Source organism: Apium graveolens, chromosome 11, assembly GCF_009905375.1.
Source record: "Apium graveolens cultivar Ventura chromosome 11, ASM990537v1, whole genome shotgun sequence".
In the NCBI taxonomy this organism is placed as follows: Eukaryota; Viridiplantae; Streptophyta; class Magnoliopsida; order Apiales; family Apiaceae; genus Apium; species Apium graveolens.
This window is the reverse complement of record NC_133657.1, coordinates 206,098,261-206,123,827: the sequence shown is the minus strand read 5'-3', so window position 1 is coordinate 206,123,827 and position 25,567 is coordinate 206,098,261. Positions and strand designations below refer to the sequence as shown.

Below are 25,567 nucleotides of genomic sequence, written 5' to 3'. Positions count from 1 at the left end.
TATAATTTCCAACTTTTATATGAAAAATGCACCCGGTTCTTTGAGATCTGTCTCGTCAACTATTCTGATAAATTTTTCACACGCAACATATGTTGAGAAGTTGAAAGAAGATGATTCCATGATTTCAATACACAAATTGGAGTTTGTTGATTTGGGACATCTATTCACTCTGGCAAATTCTTAAGCTAATCCAGAGTTTCCTGAGTTTTAACATGTTATGTTACAATTTTTAAGTATGATTATAATATTAAAAAATATTAAAAACTGTTATTGATTATCTGCTTTGAAACTATTTTTGTATGGTTATTAAATGTCATTGAAGTTGTCGAGAACTATGAAAAATTATCGTCTATCAAAACAATGTATGGAAACCGAGTGATTGTGAAATTCCAGATCACTGATGAAAGGTGTCCTAACATATTTCATTGTTGAATTTGCAAGAAATTAATAACCATATATGATGAAATATGTTAAAGTTGTCATTCAAAATGTATATTATGTATGTCTCGTTTATCACATTTTAAATATTGTAGGAATTCTCCTGGAGTTGCAATCTGGGAATCTGGCTGTTATGGCTGATGCTAGATACAAAGAAATTCACGAGAAGCCCATAATACTTATTGTCAGAAGTAGAGCCGGCAATTTCGTACAAAACATGATAACACGACACGAAAACTACACGAAATTAACGTTCGTACAAGACACGATAACACGACACGAAAACTACACGAAATTAACGGGTTTGGTTTGACATTTTTGGTACACGAACACGAAAGTACACGGATGAATTTAGTGTCGGTTTTGGGTTTACACCTGGTACACGACACGAAACGAAAGTACACGAAATAAATAAATATTTAAATAAATTTATCAAAATTTTATGAATACATATATCTTACAATAATATTTTACATATAATATTTACAAAGTATAGATACAAAATATATTCAAATTTAAATTTCATAAAACTAGATTGCACTTGAGTCTTTATGACTTATTGACTTAAGACTCGACTAGTAAAAACTTAATATTAAATATATATTTTATTTATCTTTATTTTTATTATTAATTTTAAATTACACGAAACACGACACGAAATGAAGGTACACGAACACGAAACGAAACGAATCCTTAACGGTTCGGGTTTGGGTTAGACACTCATGACACGAAACACGAAAGTACACGGCACGAAAGTACACGAAACGAACGAATTGCCAGCTTCATTCAGAAGTACAAAGCAAAAAAAATTAAGAGTAGGGAAAATATTAACGCTCATGTTTTTACAAGAATTAATAATTCAACGTTGTTTAAAGTACTATATAATACTAGCTTAAATTTTGGGCGATCCACGGGTTCCAATTAATATTTAAATTTTTTATTTATCCCGTCATATTATAATTTTAAAATTTTTATATAAATATATAATAATTATAAATTTATAATAAAATAATGGGATAACATGTGATCGTAGTTTAGTAAGATAATTATACTATATTTAGTACTTTATCAATTTAGTAGTTTAGCGGATATATAATACTATTTTTTATTTTTTTAAATAATAGGATAAATTGTTATTGTAATTTAGTAGGATAAGTAGACTATGTGTGTAGTAGTTTAATAAATTAATAGTTTATCGGATATATAACACTATTTATATATTTTTTTAATAACCAAAATTAGGCAATAACCGTTGAACCAAATTATACTCCCATTCCGGTTATTATAGATAGTATAAATAAGTACTTTTACATCTTCAGTGTAATGATTCATTTTTTTAACAGAGTCGGTTTAACTAAGTACGTTCCCGTATTTCAAAATTTATCTGACCTTGATTTTGACTCTATAATTGCTATGCGGTAGCGGTTATATGACATTTGCATTTTTCAATTTGAACGTGACAATTAGATAACTTACTATTCATATTCTTGAACAACTATAAAAAAATATGATTATTTGTTGCATGACAACTTTATTTTAAAACTTGAAATCAATTTTTTATAAAAATTAAAATTTATTTGACCTTGATTTTGACTCTATAATTGCTATGCGGTAGCGGTTATATGACATTTGCATTTTTCAATTTGAACGTGACAATTAGATAACTTACTATTCATATTCTTGAACAACTATAAAAAAATGTGATTATTTGTTGCATGACAACTTTATTTTAAAACTTGAAATCAATTTTTTATAAAAATTAAAATTTATTTGACCTTGATTTTGACTCTATAATTGCTATGCGGTAGCGGTTATATGACATTTGCATTTTTCAATTTGAACGTGACAATTAGATAACTTACTATTCATATTCTTGAACAACTATAAAAAAATGTGATTATTTGTTGCATGACAACTTTATTTTAAAACTTGAAATCAATTTTTTATAAAAATTAAAATTTATTTGACCTTGATTTTGACTCTATAATTGCTATGCGGTAGCGGTTATATGACATTTGCATTTTTCAATCTGAACGTGACAATTAGATAACTTACTATTCATATTCTTGAACAACTATAAAAAAATGTGATTATTTGTTGCATGACAACTTTATTTTAAAACTTGAAATCAATTTTTTATAAAAATTAAAATTTGTTGAAGAAAATTTTTTGGCCCCTCCTCGCTTTCGGTGCTGGCTTCGCCACTGGGTTTGAGTCATTATTAGCCATTTCTTGATAATAAATTCCGTTCATTGAATTTGCAGGCAAGTGTGATTAATTTGGCTGATATTGAGTACATATCAATTACGGAAAAATCAACAACAAAGAAAATAAAAACAATTATAGTATGATTACATTTACATAACAAAAATTATTTTTTATTTGACGTTGTTATCTTACTTGGTGCATGCAGATCACTTGACTTTTTCATAAGTCATACTATATTTTTACAAGGAAAATAATATATGAGATTGTTTGCAAATGGCGTGCCTCTGATGTTCTTTACTTTTATTCAATAAAACTATTATTCAGTTTGAACTTTGCAATTTGTAGTTTTTATTCTCTACGCGTTTGCTGCATTTTTTCAGGCACCAATTTTCCTGCAATTTAATTAGTCAAAAATTTATGAGTTTCAATTTTATGATTTAGCTTGGATTTTAATTTTGTGATTTAGCTTTACCTGCTTAAGTTATATATTTCGTCAGTCAATATTGTTTACACTCATCTAAAATGAGTCTAATATTTTTAATTATTTATTAACACGATAGCATAAGATGTCATTATTATCTTATAAAAAAACTTCGAGACTTATAAGTCAAATTAGTAAAAAAAAAAAAAAAAAAAACTTCGAGACTGCGTAGCACAAACAACAAAAACAAGTAAACAAATCGCACATACTAAAGCCCAAGCAGCTTTAAATCCAAAGCCCAACTAGTTTATTCCCTTTAATCCAGGCCGTTGATTATTATCGGGGTCTCTCTAATAAACACAGCGCCGGGTAAGAAGAGTTTTAACCCAATCCAGTCTTTGTTTTTCTCCCCCGGCCATCTCTCTCTCTCTCTCTCTCTCTCTCTCTCTCTCCCAGGTAAATTCCTTGTTCTTACGCACTGGATCTATTTCTATTCACTTATTAATGTTAAAATCCATCTATATGTTTATTTTACAAGTTTATCTCCTTTTAAAGCTTTGATACTGTTAATTAAGAGCCTGTTAGATCTGTGATTTTTGATACTCTTACTCTCTGTATACTTTGATTAATTACACTGATCTGTGCTACTTTACTCTTTTTTTGGCTGTTAACTCCAGTTCAAATATAGGTTAGATTGTTGACGTCTCTAGCTTACCACGTAGCTGAGTGTTTGTATAATGATTATATCAACCTGTGTCTATCTTGTATAGTAACTGAGTTACGGAGTGATTTAGTATAGTTAACTTTCGATATCTGTATCTCCGAAAGCATTTCAACTATAAATCTGTTGGTTAGTTAATTAGCAAGCTATTACTGTCGTAAAATTATGACTTTGTCCTGATTAAGTAAGTAGTTTCATGACTTATTATACTCTAATTACTGTATAGTATTTACTTGAACTTGTGTATATGAAACATAAGTTATGCAGTCATTTAGTATAATTTAGATTTCGATATTTATTTTTCATAAAGCATGTCAACTATAACTGTATTAGTTTCACTGAAGATGCTTGTTCTTTATCAGCAACCGGTTTTTGTTAAAAATGTAGTATTATTCTGATGCTAGTTAAATGGAAAGGAATGCCCTATAAATATTAATTATGTATGAGGTAGTTAGAAGAACAATGCCAGCAAACTATATTGGTCTGGAAAACTATAAGGTTATGAATGTGGTTATTTGTATATTTTTTTTGTGGTTATGCATTAAATCAGTATTATGTTTGTTTTAGGGACAATGCCTCGCTACGATGATCGCCATGGAACTACACGTCTCTATGTCGGCCACTTGTCTTCACGGACAAGATCCCGGGACTTGGAGGATGTTTTTAGCAGATATGGAAGGTAAAATTTTAATTGAGCTGATGCACAAAGGTGGTAATGACTATGTATACAAAATTCCTGTTGTTTGCATCCATGTATTATATTACATATAATTCTTCCAGTGTTTTAATTTATATTGGAAATAAGATTGTGAATGATATCTTGAATTTTCGGTATGAGTTTGCCAATTACTTTTTGGGGTTACTAAGTTAATTATAACACGTGTCGATTGACTGATATTTTGGGTTTAAAATAATTTATTAATTCTTCCCCAAAGTGGCCAGTGGTCACATTCCGGGGTTGTTTTACTATGGGGGAAGTAGTCAAAGTCTCAAAGACGAAGTCTTTGCCAATACATATCCAAACCTGACATTGACACTCAATTTTTTACGAAAACAAATTTTCAAAAAGTTTCGCCTCTCATCTAAGTTACTTAACTTGAATGATCTTCATGAAGGTTTCCGGGCTTCACCTGGAGGTTTGTGGTGAGAGGTTGCCCCTGGTGGAATTGGTCGCAATTCTTGATGAGTGTGTAGGGAACTTTGGAGATTCTTTCTATAATATTATTGCTTATTTTTTTGATGGAAATGGCAACAATTTCAAAGTGGAGTTTAGTACATCTTTGTGGGGCAAGGTACCAACTCTTTAGTTCTTTTATGATGATGGTCTTGTTGTTTCTGGCACCATTCGCAGAGTACGTGATGTGGATATGAAGCGTGACTTCGCCTTTGTGGTACGCGATTTCCTATCGTTGTTCTTTTTTATTTTCCTTTTTTTTATGTATTCTTCTTTCCTGTCTAGGCGGAAGCTTCTTTCAGTTAATAGGGAAAGTATGATGAATTTTCTATTTCCCATAATGGTTGTAGGAATTTAGTGATTCTCGAGATGCTGATGATGCAAGATACAGCTTAAATGGTCGAGATGTTGATGGGAGTCGTATTGTAGTAGAATTTGCAAAGGGGGTAAGCTCATCGTGATATGCTTTAGTTCTATTGTGTTGTGTTATTACGGTTAATTTAGTCTAGTGAGCTGTTTTTTTTGTACAACTGTATTTTGTTTGTTTTCCGATATTTTTTTATACAAGTGTATATTGTTTGTTCTCTGAAAATTGATAACTGATCATAATCACTGACTTTTTAGTCTCTTGTTGTGATTGGTGTCTCTGCATTATTACAGTATCTAGCTATGCTTGCTTGTTTATTACTAATATTTACTTTATTATTTATCATCTTGACTTATTTACAGTATTGGAAAATGAACAGACTATGTAGGCAAATGTATAGCACTTTTGTTTTTTAAGTGCTAGATTTTGGATCTTATGTAAGATTTTGGATGAGGCTTGTCTATTTTAGGCTTTCGGTGTTGATGTCCACTAGGCAGGAAAATTGATTATATTGCCTTTTGCCTCTGTAGTTGTCTTTTTATATGTTTTTCTTTGTTATAATCCTTTTTGTTGAAGAAACTTGGCAATGTATGAGATTTACTATGCTCTTCAGTTCTCACTCCTTTTTTGTGATAATTTTGGTTTGCTTTTGTTGTATTTGTGCTGTTTGTATGTATGTAAAACTTCTCCTTTGTCATCATCTTATTGAATCTTTATTTTGTGTGTAATAAAAGTATTCTCATTGTGGATGTTACCAAATTATCATTTCTTTAATGGTGCAATTATATTCACACAGTAATATTTGCTAAACGTATTTAATATGCAATGTAGGCGCCACGTGGGCCAGGTGGATCTCGGGAATTCCTTGGGAAAGGGCCTGCTCCTGGGTCAGGGCGATGCTTTAATTGCGGAATTGATGGTCACTGGGCTCGTGATTGCAAGGCCGGAGACTGGAAGAACAAATGTTATCGCTGTGGGGACCGTGGTCATATAGAAAAGAATTGTCAGAACAGTCCCAAAAAACTCAAGTATGGTCTTCAAATATTTTTTTTATTTACTTTATTTTTGAGTGCCGAGCACTTAATCTAAGCGAATACTCTTTGTACTAGACGGGCACGAAGTTACTCTCGGACACCTTCTCCTGGCCATGGCAGAAGTCGTAGCCGTAGTTACAGCAGGGATCGCAGCTACAGGTTTATTAATCATAATATGTATTAATATAGTAGTTGGTACTTTTTACTCGCAACTGAACTTCCTTCTGTATCGTCCTGACATTGTTATTATGGCTCCAGCCGTTCAAGATCACCTCCAAAGGAGCGTAGCGTTGAACGTGCAGAGAGAAGATCAAGGAGTCCTAGGCGACGCAGATCTTCACCGCCACCAACTAAAGGGAGGAAGCACAGTCCATCACCTGATGAGCGAAGCCCACGAGGTAGAGCCACTCCTTCCCCCGGTAATAGCAAGCAGGGAAATGGGTCAGATCACCGTAGGCGGAGCAAGGCAAGGAGCTGGAGTCCTATTGATGATGCTGAGAGACAGAGCCACAGGCGTAGGAGTCCTGAAGAAGAAAATGGCCACAAGCCTAGTCTGAGCCCGCGGGAGGATATGAGTCCGGTGGATGATAACCGCGTTTCCCCAAGGAACAGCGATTCAGGTTGATTCTGAGGGTATTTGGTGCATCTTTGGAGTTTCTGTCAAAACTCTTTTGTTTGAATTATCAAAACATTCTTGTTTGAATTTAAGCACTCAATAGCAATCGTCTGTTTTGATTAGATATTCAGGTATTTTTGCAATTAAAAAATTGTTTGCTCTGTTTTACGAGCTCTGCCATCTGAACCTTACTCACATTTCTCACGTTGTCTAAGTAATTAAGAAATAGTTATAAATTGATTTTAAATATCCTAATAACTTTAAATTAATTATAAAATTAAAGCACACTGTTTTCGTGACCAGAAAAAACAAAAGTGAATTAAAAGTAAAATTAGCAAATTAAAATCTTTGCACAAATAAAATAGTATTTATGTTATTGACATTGTTAATTTTCATGCTTGTAGTATGCTATAGGATCAGTGACAATGGTTTTTATGATGATTAATTCATGATCGATTACTTAAAATAACGATAATTGAAGGATACAAAATGTGTATATCTTTTCAAAAAATTGTTTTATGATAAGAAAAAAGGATTCAACAGCTTATACATATAGATACTGTATGACTTTTATTATTGAATTATTTTTTTAAAAAATAAATAAAAAGCCAAGCATGCACAGTTACTTGTAAAAATAGTACTATACATTATTCCTTAACATTTGATAAACATTATTTTTATGTCTATTTTTCAGATATTAGATTTTTGACTTTTTAATTATATTTGAGAAGTACTTAAGCGTAATATAATTTTGGCGAATAAATAAATCTTATTTTTTTGCAAACCAAAATTTCCATCCTATCAAAAAAAACCAAAACTCCCAGGAATGGGCTGACCCGAGTCTCCGGTCCAAAAGTTTAATTGACCAACCGATGGCGCGTTGTTGTTCGTCTTATCAACAGCTTTGCTCGTAACCCTAAATTTGATCCGACACAGAGAGAGAGAAAGAGTGAGAGAGACAACGTTCATTTCTCGGCGAGATTTGTAAACCCCCGGTCTTGTGTGTGAGTCTTATTTTTGTTTTTTTTTCATCTATAATCTATACATACATACATATATACTTCTTATATCCATTTTTTCTAGTTAATTTGTTCGGATCCAAAGCTATTACAAACCCTAATTCCATCGAAATTGAACGATTTTCAACAATAATCACCGCTTATATATCGATATATGATTAATATAATTACATAAGTCCTCGATGGAGAATGGAATGTACTCCTCCACCACTTATCGCACCGATCAAATTACGGAAGCAGCTTCGAAAACAGCGGTTCCTGATAATTTGAGCGCTGCGATTGCCGCAACGATTCCGAAAGAATCGAATTCTGAAGCAGCAGTTCAAAATTATAGTTATACAGGTTATGGAACTAGTACTGATACCTATGGATATGGAAACACAGGATATGCAGGTTATTATAGTGGTTATCAACAACCGCAAACTAATCAAGCGTATACGCAACAACAGCAACAAGTAGGAGGAGGATATCAAACTACAGGTGGTTCGAATATTTCCGATTTTACCAATACAGTGCCTTATGCTGGACCTACAAATTATACTACTACTTATTACAATCCTGCTGATTATCAGACACCTGGCGGAACCGGAGCAGGATACAATAACGCAGCTGGCACTTATGTTGCTCAGAATTGGCAGCAAGGGAGCTATGTCAGCTATGGGAATAATCAATATGCTAGTTATGCTCCCGAAGCTACGGCGGCTGCTCCTACGCAGCAGTATCAGCAAAGTTATAATCAGTGGGCGGATTATTATAGTCAGACGGAGGTTAGTTGTGCTCCTGGAACAGAAAATGTGGTTTCCACGGGGACAACTAATGCTGTTCATTCTGTTCCTGGCGTGCCTGGTGGTTATGCTGCTTCAAATACGCAGCAACCTGCAACTATTGCTGCACCTTGGAGACCCGAGTCTAGCTCATCTGATGTAACTTCTGTTCAGGTTCGGATTTTCTTATGACAATAGTGTTTTTTAAGTTTTATGATTGCAAATGTCTTGTGTTGGATGATAGCTATGCATCTAATTTAATTCTTTTTTTCCTCTCCTTTTTTTTCTTTTAGGTATCTTGAATCTAGAATAATATATAATAATAAATGTTCATATTGATTATATAACATGCTGCACATTAAATATCCTAAAAAACTATTCAAAGGAAACACAATTTGCAGTGATATACGAGTAATTATGCACAACGTAATTATGTACGACGCTTGAATCATATTCAAGATGACAAGGTTAGAAATAATTTGGTTAAGGCAAGAAGGGTAAGAGTAAACAGAAGCAGTTGGGTGAAGCCTAGGCAGGTTTTAGGCTTAGTTAGAAATCAGACTTGCAAGTTAGGCACTTGAGTTAATTTTAACGCCGTATCTTCAGAGTTCTCGTGTTTCCTTTAGATTACCTTTTGTGTTATTAGTCACCCAAGGTTTGAGATTTCTGTATAACAATTTACGGGAAATAAAATTATAGAATGGGTCAATTAAGCCGTATTCAACCGCACACAAATATGCGGATAGTGTAACTTGCTAGATGCTAAAAGAAAACAATCAAAAGAATCACAAGAAGGATGTACCTAAGGATCTTCTATTGCTTCTGAAATGTTGACTGGTGCAATTATTTGAAATTGTACTATATGGATTTGATGTATATTGAAGAACTTATACATAAAATTTTGATGAGTACTACATTACATGTGCAAAGGATAATATAAATTGTGCAATTTTCTGATTGTAGTTAATACATGATCTAAAATGAATCAAAAAGCGTATGACAAGATGCAAAAAATTGAAGAAAAAATCTTGCACCTGGTTTTGGTCTCCATACTTGGGCAAGCCAAATCAGTGTTGAACTGTTGAAGTGTAAACTTGTTCGTAATTCATACACTGATATGGTGTTTGAAGTTTTGTTTTTTATTAAAAAACTTTCTTTTGCGTTCTAGAATCTAGCGTATTGATTTACGGATCTATTTTGTGAATTTTATATAGAGATTAGAATACAAGCATTATTTCAATCTTTATTAGAGCACATGTGGTTTTAAGTATTTAGTTATCCCTGTGTATACAGCTTATCGGTGGTTTTAACTTCTACCTGGGTTCAACACCCTACTTTATATAATCAATATATTAATAAAAAACTGTGTTGTTTACCGCCCTTTCATTACTACAATTGCAACATATTTATTTTTTTCCATGATTATTCATGGAGAATATTTTTAGAATATACCGAGCTGATGATTGAATGATGCATCATTCCTTTTTGATTAAATCCATCCTGACTGCAAGTATCGAGGAATTTGGTCTTGTTTTTGGGAAATCTAAATATGCATGGACCCATGTCTAAGCGAGACCTGAACCCTCGACCTCTTGTTACTAAGGGCCACTGGACCATAATGTTAGGAATAATTTTTGTACCTATGTTTTGTTGATTACTGAACGGTGGATGTGGATGCTATTTAGGAAATAGGTTATACAGCTTTTACATCCAGACTCTCTCACCAGACTTGGTTGTCTAAAGATCACTGCATTGGTTTGCATCCACCTAATGTTTAGAGGTGTATGCGATTTATTCTTGTTATGCTTGATACAATTGCACATGCATATGTAGTTAAATACAAGAGAGTACAGATTGGAGGGTGATAGAAAATTATTCCTTATACATTATTTCATAGTTAACAGTTCCATTAAGAAAAAATCCCTTGAGTTTTAAGTGGCCTACACATCCCCTCCGCTACAATTTCTCACCTTCAACTTTCAGAACTTTAAAGATTTTGTTAGGATTGGTTGCCAAGGTTTTCAAATTTTTTGATTTTTTCTTTTGGATGAAAAGAATGAGAGACAATGGTGCTAATATAGATATCAAACCTGTATATCCAATTCATATATAATAAAGATGTAGGACAACGACGAAAAACCAAAAGAAAAAAATGAAATGATAACTTGGGTGACTCACCGCGGAATAATTACCTGGGCTAGGCAGTTCCCAACTGCGGAAGGGAGAAAAGTTATGGATCTTAACTTTAAATAAAATCAGACTCGATTGAGCAATTTAAAATCTCAATATTCAAGTCCAAACTCCAAAGTAATATATGGGGGCTACATGACTTATACAGGCAATATAAATCCTTAAACATAGCCTAATGGACTAGGGCCCAACGAATTGGGCTTATTGTTAATAGCCTACATACTCAACTCTTAACCCCACATCTAAAGTATATAAGTAAATACAATAACTCTTCTACTATATATAAGTAAACGCTTCTATAATTAAATTATAAGACCTCATTTTCATTCCCCGTTATATAATGCTAGTAACATGCCTTTATGTATGTTAACGGTGAAAATTGAAAGATTGGATATCAAGAAAACTAACATGTTATCCAAATTTTTTGAACTACTTCTACCTAGCAACTAGCTAACAATATAGACAACGTGAGAACAACTCAGAATTACTTTTAATCAACTCTAAAGTATTTTTTTAAAATTCTTTCTTCTCTTTTCCTTTGGGATATTATTTCAGTAGCAATCTTACTTTTTACCGATAAAGTGAATAACGGAATTAAATTTTAATGTGTGAAACTTCACAAATGATGCACCATTAAATCCAAGGCTCGTTAAATATTAATGCAGATGTGATGTAGGATATACATAGATACTGGTTTAGATCAAAGAAGACTAATTAGAATTTTATCTGTTTTCTTTTAAATTAGGAAACAATATCTGTTTATCTTTATCCTTCAAAAGTTGATTAGGATTTGGAAAATTATTTAAGTTTATTGTCTATAGTAACAATAATATGCAATTATCAGAGTATTATATTGAGAATTATATTTCGTTGTTCTTGACTTTCTCTTGCACAACCTTAATTCTCTAGCCCCTTCCCCGTCAATTAGAATTTCGAGGTAGACCCCTGCAATTACGTTGTGCCCAGAATTAACGCCTTCCTCCTCTAACCTTTTTAATCATTTAAATATCCATAAAGCCCCAAATCTCGAATTAGAAAAAACTGTAATTCCTGATCGGATCTGAGAGACATCTTTAACAAGCCCGGTATAAACCCGCCGATCAAATCAGGCGAAATGAGAAGAAATTAGACCGAAAGGAAATCATGGTGCAAATTGTAGAAAGAAAGAAATGTAAAAAAGGAAAAATACAGACCAAATGAATCAGAAGAAATCAAAAGAAGATTGGAGAGTAACGTACCTGGAACACCTGAAGCTTGTGTCGCAGTCACAAACGCCGTTGGTAGAACCTGTTACTTTTCCGCGACAAACGATGCCTTTTGTTTGTGAGATGCGAGGAGGGTATATCCTAATTATAGAGTATTTGATTTTTATCTTGCAGTATTACGGTATTGCTCTTGTAGAAATATCAATTGTTTGGCAAATTTCATTTTAGTACTTCAGAGTCTTTAATATCTGCAAACAGACCTTGGACTTCTAGAAATTATGGGCTATTGACCGAGTTTTCTGAGATTTCCAAAATTGCCCTTGAACTTTTTGAAAATTGCAGCATATGAACAATTTAAAAATTGCAGCCCTGACTTTTTTGGAATGCGTAAAACAGCTCCTCAAGTTTCTAAAATTGCAATTTATCGTATAAGTCGAGTTGTTTATAGCGGTGGATAATTCTTGCAGGACAGAATTAGAGTGAGACAATTTGGGAACAAATTAAGAGTTCGAATTAAGAGTTTAAATATCTCCAAATGCAGAAAATAATATCTACTTATCTTTATAGGTTTATTTTACAGAATCTTTTTTTTTTGGATAAGTGAAGTAATGCAGGTTTATCTTAAATTGGATTTTTAACTTTAATTTTATTAAATTATTGCTGTGACTTTCATATTGTTGTTCTCTTGATTATGTCTTGCGAGAAACGTTCTTTGAAATTATTATAAACTCTAATACCTCACCCTGCCTCCAAAATCTAAATGCCGCACCAAATGCAGTGAAGATGTGTCAATTGTATGAAAATTCTATTGTGAAGATGGTTTAATGTGTTATAATATTTTACATAGCATTTAAAAGTTATAAAGGGATGCAATAAATCTGCGTTGTAGGATTTTTTTTTTGATAAGTTGTAAATGTGGTTGGTTTATTTATCTAATCATATCATGTCTTTGTTCGGAAAAAGTTTCCTTGTAGCGCCTGTGCAGTTCACAAGTTTTGGTGCCATAAATATATAAAATTGGCAGTTCGTGCGAATTCCATTATGTTTCACTCACTTTACTAACCTTTTATGAAAAATCAATCTGCTTTGAGGGTTTTGCCTTCAGTTTTTGTTGGTGGTATGAGATGCAGTGGCTCATGAATCTTCCATTTGACAAGTGAGACTCAATTTTTATTTTTAATTTCTTTTTATATATTGTCAGCATGGTGCAGCAATTAGCAATGTACAGGATGGCTACTGGAAACATGGGACTCCAACACTCCAAACTCAGAACGTAGGCCACATTCAGTCAAATGTAAGACCACCTTTGGATTCGAATCATACTTATACAGGTTATCAGGAACAGCATAAGCCGGTACATCCTCAAGTATCAGGTTCACAATATCCAGCCACTCATCAATTTCCGTATAATTATTATACATCCTTGCAAACAGTATCACAGACTGTTCAACAAACGATTCCACAAAGTATTCAGCAAACAGCTTCACAAAATATACCCTTTGATTCACGGGTAAGCAAAATGCAGATTCCTACAAATCCTAGAATTGCTACTAATCTGGTTTTGGGGCTGCCAAAAATCGACAAGGACAACTCTGTAAGCAGCGCTGCTGCAAAGCCACTTTATGTTAGTGTCGCTCCACCGAAGGCAAATAGTGAAGCGACTTCTCATGTTGGTGCTGACTCAATACTTAAGGTGAGACCTGGATTGAAGTTTTTATCATATACTTGCCATGTACAGTATGTAAAAGTATGCTGATTAGAGCATCAGATCACGGAAGTCTAGATTTGGTTAGCTGGTTGAGCATATGGCTAGCTGGGTTCCGAAGGACCCCAAAGTGTCTAGTGCTTGTGCAATTCATAGTTTAATTTAAAATAATTCCCCCCACCCCGCGCAAGCTCTCTCTCTCTCACACACACACACACACAAACACATTAGGTCATGTATCTCTTGCTATGGTGTCCATTCGGTTACTATTCATACTTTTTTAGTTTTATATGCCGAAGTGCTTCGAATGACATCGGCTATGCTGTCTGGCATTCACCGTTTTACTGCTATCTGAGAAGCGTAGGGATAAAGGAGAGATATAATTCGTATTGGCTGTAACATGTATGGCCTGCCTTGAAGAATTGTTTTGAATTGAAGTAATTAAAAGGAACATTAAGATTAAAAAAAATTGTTGTAATTCATTAGAAAAAATTATTCTTTCGGGCAGTACAGCAACCTAAATACTCTAATGGCCGTTACTCGCCTTATTACTTGTGTTTGTAAGAAACAAATTCATGATTGTGCTGTGACAAATCTATGGAGAATATTATTATATCTGACAGATTATCATACAAATATTGAATTTAGAACCTCATCGATCTGTCTTCACAAACTTTTGGTTCTTCTGATTGCATGTAGTAGTGTGCAGCAGGTAAACTTGTTACCTGCAACTTCAGTCAAATGTTTGGATAACATTTCATTTGTAAAAAGGGATTTTGTCACAGGGATACTGTATTAAAATGATAAGCTTATTTTGTTGAAAATTATGCATTTGGTGCTGTACTTGAGAAAGTTGAAAGTGAGCTACTCTTTGGTTACTTGCATTTTGCCGTATTTACGAGTATATGTTCCAGCGTCTAGCGCTCACATTATAATATCTGATGGACATTACTTGTTAGTAATGAGTTTTGCCATAATTGGAACTATAAATTCTTTTGGGTTCACATCAACCTCAGTCTAATATCCCTATTGGATTTAGCATTAGATGTCATGTTACTTCATAATCTTGCATAAAACTCTTTATCTGGTAACTATTAAGCTTTGCGGGCAATACCTACCTTTTGCATTATTAAAGCCGGCACTTGATACTTAAATTTATAAATAAATGTTTGCATCTGTGATACCTTATCTTGTAAAATATATTGCCATGTTAACCTAGACACTCAAATTGTCACGTGGGTGCTGATTATACGATTAATATTCTTGTGTTTGCTTCTTGCGTATTATAGCCCGGCATGTTCCCCAAGTCACTGCGTGGATACGTGGAAAGGGCTTTATCTCGTTGCAAGGATGATAAACAAATGGCAGCTTGCCAAGAAGTCATGAAGGAGGTATGCTAAAACTCTTAGACATTTGGCGGTTGTGTGAATTATTTTTTGCTATAAATAACTTGATCACTTGTGACTAAGGAAATACGGGTCAGTACAGTAGGCAACTACTTTCACTTCAGTGTAAGTTGGCAACTCGATTTTGCTTCATCCCTCCCCCACCCCTCCTCTTCATCAGTTCTGCACCCCAACCCCCTTGCAGTAATTCAAAAATAATGGAAATAATTTCTAGGTTTTAGACTCTTATTACTGTTGTAGTTTGAGGTGTGCCTATCATCCGGTACATCTCTGCAAATCTTGTCAGTTACCTTCTATCAGGGCTTTTGTTGTTGCAAACTTGCACTGTAGTATTACCTGGACTGCCTGTTGACAGTACTAGCTTTATATTATTCTCTGCATTTTCTGTCAGTAGTCTAAGATGTTAAACTCTATGTTTTAAATCTAGCAAGCATTATCCTTCAGCAGTTTCTTTTTCTTAATAGTCGGTACTAATTATTTGGGATACTTATTGTTTTTAGGTCATTACTAAGGCAACAGCTGATAGTACGCTTTACACTCGAAACTGGGATATGGAGCCTCTTTTCCCGCTACCCTGTGCTGACGGGGTGAATAATGAGTATGCCAACTTTCATTTATGATTATGTTTGTATGTCTTACATGGTCGTGGTTGTAATGCTATTATTTATACTGTTTATATGAACATATGAAAATGGGTTATTGTATATTTGGAACATGCACTCACAAAATTAAAATTTGTCTTATAAAATGGCCGATAGAAGTATCTGACATTCTGAAAAACCAAACTAATTATTTACAAATAATGACAGCATGATTGTTGAGTAAAAACAAAGAAATTAAACAAAAACTTACCATAACACCCCCAAGCCAATATAAAAATATATGACAATTGTTTTTGAAGTTCAACTTATTTACCTTTTGTGCTACTCTTACTCTACATGACACATGGCCCACCCTGTTCTCACCTGGTGCAAATACCTATACCTCAGGTGCGAAATGTGTGGGCTATGTGAAGAATCCGCCTTTTGAACGCCAGTAATTGAGGATACCTACCTGACCTATGAGCATACCACAAAGTGTCAGTGTCAGCATTCTTTGACATGCACAGATTCGTAGACACATACAATTTATGATTGCCTCAAGCCTGATATATTGCCACAAGCCTGATAGGGTTTAGGGTTTAGATTTCGATGTAATAAATTAATCTTTACCTTCTGTTAAAACCTTAGACTTCTAGTGTTCAAGTAAAAAATGTTTTTGCTGTTCTGATTTTCCAATAATCATTGGTTTTTGTTACCTCCATCTAGCATTTGTAGCACGTCTTTTGAGGTTACCTCTATGCTGAACCATGCGTACGGCTTGTAGTTATAAGATAGTTAGATTTACGATATATAAAACTAGTGCTGCTTATTGACTTCTGGAATACATTATTTATTGTAATTTTTTCAACCGCGATCATGGAAAACAACACGTCAATGCTCTCGTTTTTCTGTTGTCGTAGTTTATTAAGTTGCGGGGATACTTTTTGATATACATATACCTGATTCTGTTAATGATGTACAACTTTTTGGGGTCAAGTTTATAGTTTCTTATCCATAAAATAGTTAGATTTACGATATATAAAACTAGTGCTGCTTATTGACTTCTGGAATACATTATTTATTGTAATCTTTTCATCCGCGATCATGGAAAACAACACGTCAATGCTCTCGTTTTTCTGTTGTCGTAGTTTATTAAGTTGTGGGGATACTCTTGATATACATATACCTGATTCTGTTAATGATGTACAACTTTTTTGGGGTCAAGTTTATTGTATGATTGTATCTCATCCATAAATAGTTATATTGATGTACAACTTTTTGGGATCAAGTTTATTGTGTCTTATCCATTAATAGTGCAGGCAGCCTAGTAGAACTGGTTGGACCCTCAACTGTTATCTTTTATTTTTTTTAAGTGATACAATGAAACCTGCCTACCAATAGGTCTGTTTGTATTTAGTTTTTATTTACATATGTGCGGATCTAGTATTAGTTTGCCTGCCTTCTAACTTAGTAATGGGAACTTCAGTGCATTGCGGTTGTGGCTAATGACATCTATCTATCTGCATAAATCTTGATTAGGGATTTACATCGGAGATGGTAAAATATATTTTTATATTATAAATAAATGATTAGTAGTATATTGTCACTAGTAGAAAATATCACAAGGTTAACGCATGTATCTATTTAGTTGTTGATGTATTGAGAGCAGATATATAGTTTGGGGTTAATTTAACTTGCTGACTGAGTTGCAGTGAACTGACTCTCAAATTGCCGAATTAATAAATGGGATCAGTTACTTGAATGTACTTAAAAAAAGTTTCATTCTGTTAAGAACCCCATCGAGATTAGCAGAAGTTCTGTTGGGTGAAATGACATGTAAACATACTAGAACGAACACATTAGTGATAAACACTTTTTTAAAATGCATTCAAAGTGTTGGCACCTTTTTAGTTGTTTAGGTCGATTATGACTTCACCTTGTTCATTCTGAGAGATGTTGTTTTCCAGGCCATTACTCATAATTGTATTTAGTTAAATCAAGAATAAGTGAATTATTTGTGATATGTTTGACACTTTCTCCTTTCCTTATTATATGTCCCTAATCCAAAATGCCACTTAGTAAGATTATATTCAAGACAATAAAAAATCATTCACTTTCCTTCCAGTGAATTAAAATAAAAATATTTCACCTTTTGAAAAAATAAATGAGAGAGAGTGAGCTACTAGTTAGAAAATGAAACATTTTTGTATAAAGGATTATATGTTGTAAATCGTATATACGTTAATAATGATGATGGGAAAAGGTAAACTAGTTGTAAAGAAATTTAAAAAGGAACTTACGTTTGTAAAGAAATACATATAATAAGGTTAATTTTTTGCTGACGTCTGAACCAGCTGATGTTGAAGACATCTGACATACTTTATTTGTGTTACAGAGCTATACAATCTTCAACTCCTGTTTCCTTGTTGACAAACAACAGACGTAGTCCAAGCAGGCGATCTAAAAGCAGGTGGGAGCCTTTATCGGCGGATAAGTCGGTAGATAAACAGTCCCCTCATACTCCTGATTCGAAATATAGTGGTTGGCTTAATCCCAGTGAAGGGGGAAAGGTAACCTTTTTCTTCTCTGTCATCCTCTTTGTTTGTCTTCATCAGGGATGTTTGACAAATTCAAGATCATTAATGAAGTTTCTTATCTATATATCTCTACCTCTTTCAATTTGTATATATTCAGTGCAGAGACTTTTTACATGACTTGACAACACTCTTCGATACCCAATTTATTCTTTTGCCCTTCTTTATTTTTTAAGTGGTATGCTGGTATCTACCATCGAATTTTAGTCTGGGTTATATCCTCACTGATATTTTTGTACTTTTCTGATTCTTTTACTTTACATTTACACAATTGCATCTAAATCTCGCTTATATTTTAATTACTTTTCTGATTTTTTTTTACTTCACATTCACACAATCGCATCTAAATATGTAATATCCGATCATTTCCTCTGTATCAATTTTACACAAATTTGAAGCAATTTTTTAGTAATCATATCAATCGTCAAACTTTATCCCTAACTTAACGTATGGTTTCAAATGTATCCTGTTTATGGTTTCTCACTTAATATTTGTCATCTTAGGTGCCAGGATCAAATTAGAACTAAGGTCAAAATTTAGACTTAAAATCAATATTATATCTTAGATATGTATTTTATCAATGGCACCTTTTTAAGAATGAATGACTCTGTGGCAACGCATAACCCGGTGTTTTATTGTTATGTATTTCAATTATTGTTATGTATTTCAATTATACCATTTATTGTCACTTACCTAATTTTAATTATTTATGTGTTTATTAAATACTTTAGTCTTGTGCAGAACACAATGTATTCTTAAGTTACATTATATATTTTTTGGATATGTGTCTAACTAATTTACAATATTTAATAATACAGTCTTTAATCCAAGTAGATAGCAGCCTTCTCAATATATATGTGTATAGTGTACAGTGTGTACTTGTACCCATAGGTGTATACATGTGTATGTTTATTGTGTTTATATGTGTGCATGTTTGTGTACACGTATCTACTTCTATACATAGGCATGTGCATATCTATGTTTATCTATGACATAAAGATGTCGTTTCTGAAGGGAAGAAATGAGAGCACCCTTTATAAACCAAAATATCTCGTTAAATATTTTTATTATGTTTGGATATGTAAATAAAAAATGTAAACTTTTAATATGCGTTGCATGTAGTGGTGTGCTAGTTCTACAGTTCTACCCCCATCTGCTTTTCAGATTGTCCATGTTCTTCTACATTTGATGTCATCCTTAATAAAATGATATGATCTTTTCTAAGATAGTGTACTTTGTTATCAGTTTCCAATGATATGAAAACTAAAACTGATTATTATATTACCTTTAAGTTCAAAGTGAAATTTATACGAGCAAAATGTGTGCAGTTTTCTGCTGGAAGGGTAGTCAAAGAAAATAACTGGGGACATTTAAAGTTTACCTCGTCAGATCACAAAGTTACCAATAAAGTTGCCCAGAGGCCTGCTAAGAGGCAGTGCCTTGGTGATGGTCCGAGTCGAGGTGATAATGGTGGTGCATCCAGTGATAGTGACGAGCAAAGTTTGACGGCTTATTATGCAGGTGCTGTAGCACTTGCAGATACACCAGAAGAGAAGAAGAGAAGAGAGAGTCGTTCAAAACGTTTTGAAAAAGCACGCGGGAATCGATCTGCGAACAGTTATTCTAGACCCAAAACTGTTGGAGCTGGATTGTATACCAAAAGAACTAATGCATTGGTGCTTAAAAAAGATTTTGAAGAAGGAAATAGCAGAGCTGTTGAAGATATTGACTGGGATTCTCTTACTGTCAAGGGTACCTGCCAGGAAGTTGAAAAGCGTTATCTACGCCTTACTTCTGCACCTGATCCTGCCACTGTAATTTTATGCAAACGTTTCTTTCTTTTTTCTGAATTTGTGAAATAAGGAACTTTCTAATAGAAAGTTCAGTTATGTTTAATTTATTGTGCACATTTACTAAATAGAATTATTTGTTTACCTTAGGTGAGGCCTGAAGAAGTGTTAGAAAAAGCTCTTCTCATGGTTCAGGGTTCGCAAAAGAACTACCTTCACAAATGTGATCAGTTAAAATCTATCCGCCAAGATCTTACCGTACAGCGCATACGGAATGAACTCACAGTTAAGGTACTTTTCTGAAAGTGCTCTAATAATGGTCTTTAAGGATGAACTAAATGTTGTGAACCATCGGAATTGGCTGTATTCTTCTTTAATCTTTGGAAAACCAATTCTTTGGAGCTGAATGTACACTGCTTTCTTTATTCTTGGTGTCTGTTATCTTGTTTCAGGTCTATGAAACTCATGCTCGGTTAGCAATTGAAGTTGGTGACTTATCAGAGTACAATCAGGTTAATATGTTGTAATATATTCAATGATTAGGCATTTCATCATTTAAATTCTTGTTATATCAATTTTATAGAAGTTGACACTAATTCTCAGGCTCCGATAGTCTCCCATCGAATACATATTTTAGTGAAACAATTGCTCATCTCATAACAAAAGTATCAGCGCCCCTTCATATATTTGTGGCTTGAATTTCGCTTTCTTTAGTTTCTTGGATTACTTAAACTATTGGGATAAGAAAGCATGGATTACTCGATCTCGTGCTGTATTAAGCATGTAGCAATTTTTTGTTTGCTCTGCATTGCTTCTCACATATTTGTATTCTTCCATTAATTCTGCTTCCAACTCGTTTTAAATTGCAAATAATATCTGATGTAGTAACTCATCGTCAGTTTTAGGAAGTTGGCTTGAGTTGTTTGTCAAGCCCCTCTATTATTTGATGCTTTGTTTAAGTTTTCATTGTGAAAGTATAATATTTTGGTAGGAATTATGAAATCTTGACCTTGCATATTTAAATCAACAATGGATTCTTTCGCGTGAAAAAACAAAATGTTGCAGAAAGGATCAGTACTTTACTGTATCAAATTGAATTGTAGATGTATAAGTTTTGTTTTCGGAACAGCTATTTGATATTGTTGTTAACCCTTAATCTCTTCTGCAGTGCCAATCTCAATTGCAAGTACTCTATGCAGAAGGGAACAAGGGATGCGTTATGGAATTTTCGGCTTACAATCTTCTTTGTGTTATTCTGCACTCTAATAATAACAGGGATCTCTTGTCGGCAATGTCAAGGTAAGTAAAATGCACCAAATAACATATTACATAATTACTACTCTGCATATCTGGTGTGTTGTGGAAACTTATACAAATAACATTCTAAAGCTTTCATCTATGGTTGGATGACTTGATTTATCCAAAGATATATTGGCCTCCATGAAGTTTTTGAACAACTTACTGCTGGTGATATTTTAAATGGGGAAAGATCTTTTTGACTGAGAATTCGTTTATTTTAATTAGTATTTTTAATGATCGATTGTGAGTAATTTAATGGTACTCATTTACTTTTTCATTTTTCACTTACTTCTTCTTCGACTACATTGCACTCTGCTAATTGAAGAAATGTTTGTCATTAATGGAGCGAAGTGTAAAAGTTATAATTTCCTTCTTAATATTTGTGAGCTGAGAGAAAGTAGGCATAAATTCCATCATTGATGAGAATAGTTAGTTACGCAACTAATTAGGATATGAAATTATATAAAAAAATTAATAAACAGGAATTTCTGTAAAGGACTGAATGCAGCCAGAATTTGTTCGTGACGATTCCAATAAAAGGATTACTTGAGAATAATTGATTGAGACAATACCTTCCAAATACTCCCTCTGTTTCATTTTATATGTCGCTTGACTTTTCTGCACACATCTCAAGATGCATTGACTGCATAGTAAAAATTATCATTTTAAAAATTTTCTTTTTGTAAATAAAAATTTAAGTTATATATTTTTATTCAAAAAAAGAAAATTTTAAAAATTATAATTTTAACTATTCAGTCAAAGCACTTAGAAATGAGTGCAAAAAAGCCAAAAGACTATTAAAAAGAAACAGAGGGAGTAAACATATAACGGAGGTGCATAGAAAAAGAAGGAAGGATCCGTTTGCCGCTGAAAATTGATTATTGGCTTAGCATCCTCCCTCTGTAAAGCTTTTTGGTTTTGCTTTGTTGGTTATGTGGTAAGTCCTTGTTGCTGTTAGTGTGATAACATTGGTGATATGCGTTATAAACTCACTTTCAGTCTTAAGATATTAGACACATATAGTGAAGACATGTCACTGAAGTATGAGCATGTGCTACTGTCTTCGGCCCAAATTGTCAGTACTACAGTTCTATCCTGTATCTGTGTTCTTAATGCAATTACGCATCTATCGACTGGTTGATACGTTTTACTGATTTGTTGCATGCTTTTTATTTAGTAAGTTTACTTTTGAATTCATTGTACATTTTCAGATTGCCGGTCGATGCCAGGAAAGATGAGGCTGTCAAACATGCTCTTGCAGTGCGTGCAGCAGTAACTTCGGGGAATTATGTCTTGTTCTTTAGGCTGTACAAAGAGGCTCCTAATTTGAGCACTTGCCTCATGGGTTAGTCTTGATAGTGAATATATTATTCTTTCTGAGAAGTCATTTTGTTAATCTGTAATTTTCTCTTTGCAGATCTGTATGTAGAAAAAATGCGTTATGCAGCAGTGAAATGCATGTCTCGTTCATATCGCCCCACACTTCCTGTCGCATACATTGCTCAGGTTCTAGGCTTCAGTAGTGTCTCGCCCATAGCTGAACCAAGTGATGATAAGGATGTTGATGGGGTAGAGGAGTGTATGGAATGGTTGAAGGCTCATGGTGCATGTCTTATTACAGATAATCCTGACGAGGTGTTACTTGACTCGAAGGTATGTTATAACTTACTGCATCCTGAAATGCCTAAAAAGAGCAACTTGATATGCCCTTTAGTTAATCCTAATGCAGTTAAGTTGCTTCACGTGTCGATTTTTTTCTTTTCACTTGCAACATACAGACTTTATTCAAAGCTTGTTTATTCTATTCTGATATGTTCTGCAGAGGGCATAACTTTAACATGCGCAGAGTGATCCCATTAATGTTTCTGTTTGTTCTATTACGTGTAGGCTTCAACATCTAGTCTCTTCATGCCCGAACCAGAAGATGCTGTTGCTCATGGAGATGCGACTCTAGCTGTTAATGATTTTTTGACTCGGGTTCCCTCATAATCAAATTGATTATATATACATATCAAGAAATCCAGGAGATGCTAAAGATGATACACCCATAGCACGTGAAATCAGAATGTACTGTTTCCACTTCCCCAAGCCAAGATAGAAATGGAAGCAGCCGCTACTGCTTGGTGTAAGCATACTGTTGGGAAGGCTCACATGTTCACTGATGTAAGGATTAAAGATTGAATTGACATTTAAAATAGAAGATGAGTTTTGCATCCAAACGTTCTGAATAGTACAGTTGGCTGGTCTCCCCGAAATTTAATGTTGTGATCATTTATACTTTTGATAGAAGGCAGTGGCAAGTCTAATGGGAGGGAAGATAGGATGAGGAGATGTGTAACTTTTTCTTGTTGATCTGTTCCTTCATATCGAGTGCGTGCTGGTTTTTAGTCTTCAATAGAGTGTTTAAGATTTAAGTTTGTCGGGAGATTGGATTTTGTTTTTTTATTCAGTGTTGATTATTGGATAAATGGAGATAATAGTACTACATAGATATACATGGCATGTGGTTAAGAGTTAGACAAATGACACCATCTCATTAAGTTGTGTTTGCATTTGCATTAGTTTTTGTTTTTCATATTTAATAATATAATATGTTTTAACTATTTAGGTAGGGAGGCTATACTCTCTTTTTTACATAGAATTACTAAGAAACATGCACTCCGGAATTGGTATTTCATGTTAATTAACGTGGCTGACTTATTTTTTCACATTCCATGAGTTAAGCAATACTGTCTGCGGTATCGAATATAGGATTAGTAACAAGAATATGATAGAAAGTTACATTTTAAAATATGATTACATTCGTAGTAGCTAGTAATAAAACCGGTGAAACCATTCATTGCAGTCACGTTTATAACAAAGTGAAGCAATTAGCCTAGTAGGTGAAATATAAATATGGGACGGAGAGGGTGTTTGGTTGGGGTTTTAGTCCAGGCATAAAGTGATTTTTGACTCGTGTAAAATAAGTTTTTGACTTTATATTGGAAAATTTATGTTTGTTTAACAAGTCATAACTTGAATTTACAGTTTAAAGTTATAAATTGGCAAGATGTACATCTTATAGAAATTATTTTTGTTTAATATTTATACTCCCTCTGTTTTTCATTGGGTCACGCAAGTTTAAGAAAAGTGTAAATCATTTGAAAAATGAGTAAAGGATGTGAACCATTAATAATTAATAGTTCAAGAGAGTATTGCGGATTTTAGTTAGCAAAAAAAGAAGGGAGTATAATGGAGGAAAATAGTTGATATAGTTAAATTATTATATTATAAAAATTTATTCCCTCCATTCCACAATAAGTGGCCGCTAATAAATTTTAAAAGTCAAACATGTTTAGGTTGATCATTAGTTATTCATTAATAAGTTGTATTTACAAGAGTTCAAAAATTTTATATACTAGCTAATCTAGAATACTTTTTTACAATATTTTTTTCAAAACTTTTAAATGTAATAATAATTATTAATTATAAGTTAAAGTTGAGTTACTCTGATTTTAAATTTCATGAAATACTACATTTTACGAAACGGAGGGAGTATTATTTTTAAAATATAAAGAATTGAGAAATAAAAGTATAAATAAATATATGTGAGGAAGGCAGTATAAATTAAAAGAATAAAGTGTACAAAAGAATTTGACTTTTTAGTTTTCACTTTTCACTTTAAAGAACATTTATTCATAAGTAAAATTTTTAAATCTAGTCAAATGAGCTCAAAATTATTTATCCGATAAAATACCTTCATGACAAGTTGCTGCATTAAACACCTTCATGACAAGTTGCTGCATTAACGAGAAATATAAGGATTCTTGCTTTCATGTTAAATTTAAAGTTTCAATTTATTTCTAGGCTTTGTAACGCTCCAGTACATTGAATTGAATTGCTTAGAAATCTTTGTATTCGGCTCTTTCTGCCCTCTATGTGATCTTTTCTCCCTAGTGAGGTGTGATATGTTACAATGTTAGTATTTTTGGGTTTTTCCAACCCCTTTATAAACTAATGAGACTAATGAGTTTATAAACGAAGGAGCGTTAAGCC

The 25,567-nt window shown here is 33.4% G+C and overlaps 2 protein-coding genes across 3 annotated transcripts; both read left to right on the top strand.

Moving 5' to 3' along the window:
• Positions 1 to 3,398: 3,398 nt before the first annotated feature.
• LOC141697793 (uncharacterized) lies at positions 3,399 to 7,147 on the top strand. Of its 2 annotated transcripts, XM_074502339.1 has the most exons (8): positions 3,495 to 3,523; positions 4,356 to 4,467; positions 4,904 to 4,978; positions 5,140 to 5,179; positions 5,313 to 5,408; positions 6,161 to 6,357; positions 6,439 to 6,522; positions 6,622 to 7,147. In XM_074502339.1, exons 2-8 carry the CDS (start codon positions 4,361 to 4,363, stop codon positions 6,986 to 6,988), a joined length of 966 nt encoding a protein of 321 aa, XP_074358440.1. In that variant the 5' UTR covers positions 3,495 to 3,523; positions 4,356 to 4,360; the 3' UTR covers positions 6,989 to 7,147. The 2 variants fall into 2 exon arrangements, with proteins under 2 accessions (XP_074358439.1, XP_074358440.1); XM_074502338.1 differs by lacking the exon at positions 4,904 to 4,978 and having other exon boundaries at positions 3,399 to 3,523.
• A 657-nt stretch (positions 7,148 to 7,804) lies between these two features.
• Positions 7,805 to 24,135, top strand: LOC141697001 (SAC3 family protein A). The gene is made up of 12 exons (XM_074501178.1): positions 7,805 to 8,936; positions 13,359 to 13,850; positions 15,152 to 15,253; positions 15,769 to 15,866; positions 18,245 to 18,419; positions 19,772 to 20,257; positions 20,384 to 20,524; positions 20,686 to 20,745; positions 21,402 to 21,532; positions 22,744 to 22,877; positions 22,950 to 23,185; positions 23,420 to 24,135. Exons 1-12 carry the CDS (start codon positions 8,181 to 8,183, stop codon positions 23,519 to 23,521), a joined length of 2,913 nt encoding a protein of 970 aa, XP_074357279.1. The 5' UTR covers positions 7,805 to 8,180; the 3' UTR covers positions 23,522 to 24,135.
• The last annotated feature ends 1,432 nt before the right edge of the window (positions 24,136 to 25,567 follow it).